Consider the following 8,619-nt stretch of genomic DNA (forward strand, 5'->3'; position numbering starts at 1 on the left):
ATTTAGCCACAACCAGTTTTTTCTCTAGTTACAGATAACATTTTTTTATTATAAGTCCTTTAAAGTAGTCTTAGATCATTGTATTGCTGAGAACAGCAAAGTCATTCTCAACTGATCTACCTACAATATTGATATTACTTTATACATGTACATTTTATTTTGAGTTCATGGAGGCTTTTCCAGGTTTTTCTGCTCATCATTTCTTACAGAACAGTATTTCATCATAATTGCATGCCACAAATTATTTAGCCATTCCCCAAATGATGGACACCCCTTCAATTTCCAATTTTTTGCCCTGAGAAAATATAAATATTTTTGTACATATAGACCGTTTTCCTTCCCCCCCTCCACCCTGTCTCCCACACATCTCTTTTGGCATACATGGGTAGTAATGAAATTATTAGATAAAATGTATGATTTTATAGCCTTTGGGCACAGAACATATCTTTTGATCATTTATCAATTGGGAAACAGCTTTTTAAAAAAATAAATAATGTTATGTCGCTTAAGATTTGCCTTTCCTGATTACCACCTTATGTTACTCCTGAACCCTGTATTTGAAAGTCAAATCTTCTATTCAGCTCTGATATTTTCATCATGAACACTTTAAGTTCTCTATTTCTCTGAATGATCACCTTTTCCCTAAAGGACGATACTTAGTTTTGCAAGGTAGTTGATTCTTGGTTGCAATCCTAGCTCCCTTTCTCTCTGAAATATCATATTCTAAGCCTTTTAATGCTTTAAAATAGAAGCTGCTAAATCTTGTGTTATTCTGACTGTGGTTCTACTACAATTGAATTGTTTCTTTTTGGATGCTTACAATATTTTCTCCTTGATCTGCCAAAATTTGGCTATAATATTCCTGGAAGTTTTCATTTGGGGATCTCTTTCAGGAGGTGATTGGTGGATTCTTTCAATTTCCAATTTATCCTCTGATTCTAGAATTTCAGGTCAGGTCATTTTCCTTGATAATTTCTTGAAAGATGATGTTTAGGCTCTTTTTTTGATCATGACTTTAAGGGAGACCAATAATTTTTAAATTATCTCTTTAATGCTTGACAATTCTCTTAAGATGACAAATGATAAACTAGTTGCTGATCTGATCTGGTGGAGACAATTTCTACACCAATGAAATTACAGATTTGTGGAAAAATTAATTAGACAAACATGAATTTTGTATTAAATAAAGAATCTCCACACAGATGATGGAAGAATTGAACAGAGTAGCCTTAAATAAGATAACACATCCATTCAATAATATAGCCAAATTTATTTTCTCCCAAGAGGAATCATCAAAGAAAATAAGAAAGACTAGGCTTAGAATCTTAAAATCTAAAGGTATGAGCTTCAGATCTGCATTTTAATAACCATGTGATTCTGGGCAAAAGAAAATGTCTCTATGAACTTTAGTTTTCCCTTCTGAAAATGGTATGAATACTTATACTACCTACTTCAAAGGATTGTACTACCTATCTAGGAGGAAAGTTCAATATAAACATTAACTATTATTCACATCATTAAACTACAGTAGCTATAGGATGTGATATGTATGCCATTGCATCCTATCTTAGACTTAGGCTTATAACATAGGAATATTGTTAGTCCTAGTCAGTAGAGACTTTTGTTAGTGAAGGCTAATAGAACAATGTTTTTGAAGGGACTACCATGAGTCTGCTTTCTTTTATCAAGGTATTAAGAGAAATCTTGTTTTCTAGTGCTAAGATTCAGCAAGCCAGCTGTGCCCTGAGTTTGGCATAATCACAATCCTTTGTACTCACCATCGAGGACCTCAGTTGCAACAAAATTCCAGGAGCATCTTTGAGGATGAAGTCCTGCTATGAATCAAACTTATCATATTGTTACTGTTACCCCTCATTGTCAGGACTACCGTTCACTGTGCAGTCACAGATGTAAGTATTGAGATCTTCCCACACTGCCTTGGGGCCCCCACTAAGAGCAGGACTCAAGCACATGTGTCTTTGTTTACAAGCCATTTTCCTCACATTGAAATGAACCTTCTGTTTGATTTTTGACTGCTTTATTCGGTTCCAGCCACCTACAGGTTAGAGAGCAGTTCTAGTCTGGTTGACACTTTCAAAATCTTACAAAGCTTATGAAAGAAATTTTTACCTGATGAATTGCTAGACCCATACAGGCCAATGTTTTTTCAGGCATATCTCTTAATTCAGTTGCTATGTTTGGTATCAAGTTAGTCAATTTATCATCTTGTATCAGTTCTTTATAATCCACCAAAATACTTCCTTTTCTTTCTATTTCATCCTAGAAAATAAAAATACAAGGCCATATTTTTCTCATGCATGTAAAAATTTCATATGTGAATTTTTCTAAAAGTATTTTCATTAAGCACTTTGAAAATATATATTACTTATATGTTAAGAATTTTATTCTATGGGATTCTTACCTTATCATATAACTCAATGTGCTTTGTGAAAAAATCTTCAAATGCTTGAATCTTCTGAACAAAAGGAGAACTATCGCTGTAAACTAATGCAACATGTTGTCAGTATGTATATTACACACACACACACACACACGCTTCCTTGATGCATATAAACATTATAGAGATTTCATGGTCTAAGAGAAGTATCAGTAGAACTCTGTGTTCTGTGTTCTCCTCCCTCACCCAGTTAGTGATCTTGGCAAAGTGACTTAATTTCATAAAACCTCAGTTTCTTAACTGTAAAGTAAGGCTTAGGCAAGATGACCTCGAAAGTGGTCCCTATTCCAAATTTATTTTTCTATGTAAAAGCTCAAGTGACATTCCCAACTGAGAAAAGAATCTCAAACTAGATGAATGTCCACATAGCCAAGCGTCTGAGCATCTGATCTTCCCTTTACTGGCAATGGAAGCTTTCAGATACTACTGAGCCATCCTCAGGTAGCATAAGGGTTCTCAGCTTCAGGAATGGAGTTAGCCATACTGGTACTGGACTTAGTGTAGACACCTGAGTAACTTAGTTCACTACAACATGGAGGTCAAGAGATCCACCAGTCTCCCTCTGGAACTAGCACTGAATGAGTATCCACAATGCCTGTCTCAGTTTAAACCACTGAATAATTAAATCTCATCCAGATAGGGTCACAGATTTAAAGTTGGAAAATACCTCAGTGGCTATCTAATCTGGCTTTTTTATTTCAAAGGTAAGAAAACCAAGGCTCAGAGTGATGGTGTAGTTTGGCCAATATTACACAAAAGGAAATGGCATAACCAGAATTTGTAGGTCACAGATTGATCATAAGAAAAGCCTGTGAAGGCTATCAAGTTCCACCCCCTTATTTTACAGATGAAGAGGAGACCCAAAGAAGTTGAATGATTTGCTCTATTTCTAGTGCCTATGTGAAAAATAGAGTATCCTTCTCCAAATATAGACTCTTTCTACCATGCCATATTGCAGAATACAAATTTTGTTTCGTATTTCAAACATGAATTCCAAAAAGTATTCAAGAAAAATGTCATTTATTCTCATAACTCTAAACTTTACCTTCAGAGAAATAAAATTTCCAGCCTTTATATGGTATGAACTGGTCTAGAGTTGATTGTTGCAGCCAAGGTTCCGGGCTTTGTACTGAAAGATATATTAGGTTATGATTAAGCATTTTCCAAATTTCTTCAAAACAATTCTTAAGCAATTAAGTAAGGAATGATACCAAAAAATCTTCAAGATAAGAGACTCAAAAGCCTCTTTGAATGTTATCATACCCACAATATACATCATTATTTATCATACATCAAGGAGCACTAGTTGCTCCCCAAGCAATATAAGGTATCATACTCACCAGAAACATGTTTCTCTGTTGTTTTCTTCTCATCATGTCTTTGTTCTTTTCCTCTTCCTTTACCAAAGCCCCAACCACCTCTTCCTCTTCTCCAGTTTTGAAATCCTCGCCCAAATCCTCTGCCTCTAAAATTGGCACTCATACCCTACAGAAATTGAAATGGATTTACCCAAAGTCATATGGGTAATATTTGAAAATGTACAACAATAAATGCTTGAAATAATGGAATAGATCACACTCTGTTAGTAATCATATTTACCATATCAGAGAACTCTCAGATTTATTTATCTATCCCTACCTTCTCTCCTGACCTCCAATCTCACATCTCTGGGGAAGGAAATGAGCATTTACATATTACCTGTGGGTGAGTCACTGTGGAAGTGTTTTTTGTTTTTTCAAATATTATCATACTTTCAATTGGACACTTCGAATGAGCTATTTTATGGTTATCTTAAGTTCAACATGTTCAATATGCCATTATCTTTATTCAACAAAACCTCCCCTCTTTCTAACTTCCCTATAATTGTTAAGGGCAACCACAATTTTGTCATCTGGGCTTGCAATCTAAGTATCTTTTGACTCCTTACTTTAATTCACTTCTCATATTCAATCAGTTGCCAAATTCTGGCAATTCTATTTCTCCAAGATTTTTGGTATATAATCCCTCCTCTCCTTTAACATTGATTATCGTGCAGGCCTTTGTCAAGTTATATTCGCTCTACTGCAACAACCTTCTAATTGGTCTCCCTATCAAATCTTTCCCTTTCTATCTATTTAGCTATCAAATTGTTATCCTCAAATCAAGAGTCTCATCATTATCACTCTTCTATTCAGTAAACTCCAATGTTTCTCTTTTCCTCAAGGATCAAATATAAAATCTTTTGTTTACTTTTTAAAGGCATTAAAACTGATCCCTTTCTCCTTTTCCAATCTTTACATCTTACTTCTGTCCACATGTTCAATGATCCAATGACTGGCTTCCTTGCAGTTCCTCTCCCTTGACACTTCATCTCTTGACCTTGTTACTGATTGTCTCCAATATTTAGAAACCTTTCTTTTCTAATCTCTGACACCTGACTTTCTTTAATTTTCAGTTAAAATCTTACTTTCTGCAAGAAGCTTCTCCCAGTGTCCCCAATCTTATTGCCTTCCTTCTGAAGTAATTTTCAATTTATCTTGTATATATCTTGTTTATACATAGCTATTTGCATGTTGTCTCTTATTGGATTGTGAGGTTCTTGAGAATGGGAACTGTTTTTACCTTTCTTCTTATCTCTAGCATTTAACAGTCTAGCACACAATAAATGCTTGTTGACCTGATTTGGTATGATAGTTTTGATTTCTGAAATATGAGATTGTAGTTATAAGTTATAGGACTCTCATATAAAGTCACTTGGACTAAGTGGCCCTAATAACCCTAATAAACAGGTAAGCAATAAGCTGCCCATACTTTTCTGTTGCCTTGATTCATTTTCACTTTATGAATAATCTCTATTAACTGACTGGATAAGTCTCTGTCCAACTGCAGTGAATGACACCTAATCTAGTGCCTGATTATCACTTCAAATCCTCTTTAGTTAGGAAACTTCTCTATTCCAGCAAGGGAGAATATCTCTTCCAGCACATTTAATAGTCTGTCCTTACAAAGTCCATCTTTAAACTGTAAACTTTTCCACTTATATCCCACTGTGAACTAATATCTTCCTAAGAGCTTGCCATTCTCTCACATGAATGATCCTGTCCTTACATGGCCAAATCTCTGGGGGAAAATGTGTGTATGTATATTGCTTTTATTTTTGTTTATTTGCTGTGCTGCATAGTAATAAAAATCATGCTTATTTCAGCTTTCTGAGAGTTAATCTTTTGTAAATCCTCAAATTTAGGTCCCTGCTCTAACCTGAGTTGTGAAGCCAAATAGTGTACCTGATATAGTAGGAAATGTACAAAGTAAATGACAGCCTAAGACTTTTCCTGGTAAATGACAATGATAATGCTTGAAACTACGTATCTCATGGCTTTTTTTTTTTTTTTTTTTTTTTGAGAATAGCACCGGTGTAACCTTAAAGCACTATATAAATATGAAGTGTTAGTTTTAATATATTGTTCCAGCATATAAAAACATTGTTTTACACTGTGTAGACTTCCCTAGAAAATATGCATTGAGATTATTCTTATTGAAAAATAAAAAAGAATAAAACAGGTAGGCTTTTACATAAGATCTTTCTACAGTAGACTATGGCTTCAATATCACAAAACTGACTAATATACCTTAATTTTCAATTGTAAAAAAAAAAAAAAAAATTGCTTTCGTGGAGCAAAACAAGACATTGCCATGCAATATTTTTTCACCTGACCTTACCATTCTCTAAAGCTGTCATTATATCTTTCTCTTCCCTTTTATAACTCAAACTCCTAGGAAAAAAAAACAAAATAAAACTGTTTATTCTCATTGTTTCCACTTCAATTCAGTCTTTCCTCAGACCATTGCATTCTAACGTGTTTCTACCAATCAACTTAACTGACTCTCCTCAAGGTCACCAATAATTTATTTCTTGCTAAATCCAGTAGCCTTTTTGGTATATCTGTAGCAACTAACACTATCGAAAATTGATCACCTCATTCTCAGTAATTTTTCCTCCTTGGGTTTTATTCTATAGTGGGTAATCTCCTATATATTAGACTAATCCTGTTCTCCTTTGTTGGATCATTATCCACATCCTACAGCTAGATGCCAGATAAGAGTTCTTTCTACATTTTATGTCAGTAACTTCATCTGTTCCCAAAGATTCAATTATTTTTTCTTTCTCCCTTTTTTTTTTTCCTGAGGCAATTGGGGTTAAGAGACTTGCCCAGAACACACAGCTAGGAAGTGTTAAGTATCTGAGGTCACCTTTGAACTCAGGACCTTCTGACTTCAGGGCTGGTATTCTATCCATTGTGGCAACTAGCTGCCCTCAAATATTTTTTCCAAATAAATGACTCCAAAATCAATCTATCTGCTGCCTGAGCATCTCTAACTGCCTGTTCGACATCTCTAAATATCTCATAAGCATCAAACTCTACATTTCCCTAAATAGCCTCATTATCTTTGACCTCTCATAATTTTTGTTGAAGATACTTCCATTTTTCCAGAAATATACATTCACAATGTAAATTCTATCTTCAATTATTCACTTCCTTATTCCATATTGCTAAGTTTTGTTAATTACACCTCAACATCTTTCAGTTCTTCTCTTATTCACATCAAAACATTCAGGCTCTCATCCCCTTATCTCTATATCTAAGCTCTTCCCTCTCCAATATATCTTCACCACAGCTACCAAACCGGAATTCCTTTGTCTAATAGCAGGATTGCAACTGCTGCTTTTTTGGATTCATATATTAAGTGATATATTTTTTATTCCTTATATGTTAGCAAGAATTCACTGAACATTTATTATATGCAAAGTACTGTCCTAAGACCTGGGGATAAAAAGATAAAATGGTCCCTGCACTCCAGAAGTTCACATTCTAGAGGAAGACAATATGAAAATGACTATACGTATCTTTGCTTTTTTAGATATGCCTTGTAAGTAACGAATTATAGCTTCAAGAAACTTTCAATTGCTTTTATGATAAAATATTAACCCTTCTGACATTGGTCTTGATCTAACTTCCCAATCTACATAGAAAAAGGTAAGTGGATTAAGAATATTAAATAACCAAATTTTTAAATGTAGATGGATGGGAAGTTTATGGATTAGTCTCTTTAGTATATCTTAGAAGGGCATACCCTGGATAGTGAGGTGGCCCAGATATTAAATGGAAGAGGGGAAAAATTACAATCAGGAAAATGTAGGAACTTCCAATAGTCCCAATTCTTATATCTTTTTAAAAATATCAACATTTTCCTAGTAATTTTATGCACCTGTAAATCATGGTACTCCCCAATCAAAATTAAAGGTGCCATAATGGGAGACACAGAGATGTAAGATAGGCATGTGTGTTTACGCTGTAGTGTATCAACAAAGGTAACTTAACTTTGTACAAGAAGTGGCATAAAAGATACCATTTAAGGAAAAGGGATGTGGCCAAGCTGAGAATATGTGGTCAAATGCAGTGCTAAGTTGGCAAAAACAATATAACTAAAAACCTTTAACTTTTAAAAATGTATTGTAAAATTTGTATTTAAATATTAGTTTGCATTATAATCCTATTTTATTTTATGCATTTAAAAACATTATTTTGAGGAGCCCACAGGCTTCCCCAGCCTAGGATGACTCAGAACCTCCGACCTAAAAGGAGGCTTAAAGCAAATCAGGGAGTTTTAATTGAAAAATTTGTAAAAGTGGCAGATTCAAGATGAATGAATTCTCAAGGAGTTTGAGTGCTTAGGAATGGGGGTATGGGGCGAAGACGGAAAGGGAGAGGGAATGGGAGGCAACTGGCAAAAGAAGATATAAAGATCAAGTCGGGCTTTCCCAAGTCACGACTACGGTCCCTACTCCCTCCCGTAGAGGACCCGCGCGGTCATAGCAGCTTCCACCCCAGATCCTCGGGGCCTTCTCACCCTCCCCGCCGAATCTCAAAGGGACTGCTCAGGGACGGCAGGAGGACGTTAGAAAACTCAAACCAGGCCTCTCCGGCACTGCTTGGCGTGACTCCTCAGGGAGGGAGAGGCGTAGTCTAAGCCCGGTAACTTGAACCACGAGAATGACAGAAGACAACAGAGAATCCCAGTCTCCAAGCCGCCTTCTCTGGCCCGGGGTTCTTTTTTCGCGCCGGAATGACGCTCTTCCGCCTAAGGAAAGCAGAAAAGGAAAGGGAGGGAATAGAACAAAT

The 8,619-nt window shown here is 35.5% G+C and overlaps 1 protein-coding gene across 1 annotated transcript in view; it reads right to left on the bottom strand.

Moving 5' to 3' along the window:
• MCM8 (minichromosome maintenance 8 homologous recombination repair factor) overlaps positions 1-8,549 on the bottom strand; it is a 49,697-nt gene extending 41,148 nt beyond the window's left edge. Inside the window, exons 1-5 of the mRNA XM_051975954.1 lie at positions 8,348-8,549; positions 3,799-3,943; positions 3,504-3,587; positions 2,423-2,505; positions 2,131-2,280 (exon numbers count right to left, since the gene is read on the bottom strand). Coding sequence (XP_051831914.1) covers positions 2,131-2,280; positions 2,423-2,505; positions 3,504-3,587; positions 3,799-3,940 — 459 coding nt within the window. The 5' untranslated portion in view covers positions 3,941-3,943; positions 8,348-8,549. The remainder of the gene's footprint in view (positions 1-2,130; positions 2,281-2,422; positions 2,506-3,503; positions 3,588-3,798; positions 3,944-8,347) is intronic.
• Positions 8,550-8,619: the final 70 nt, after the last annotated feature.

This window comes from Antechinus flavipes, chromosome 2, assembly GCF_016432865.1.
Source record: "Antechinus flavipes isolate AdamAnt ecotype Samford, QLD, Australia chromosome 2, AdamAnt_v2, whole genome shotgun sequence".
NCBI classification, from domain to species: Eukaryota; Metazoa; Chordata; class Mammalia; order Dasyuromorphia; family Dasyuridae; genus Antechinus; species Antechinus flavipes.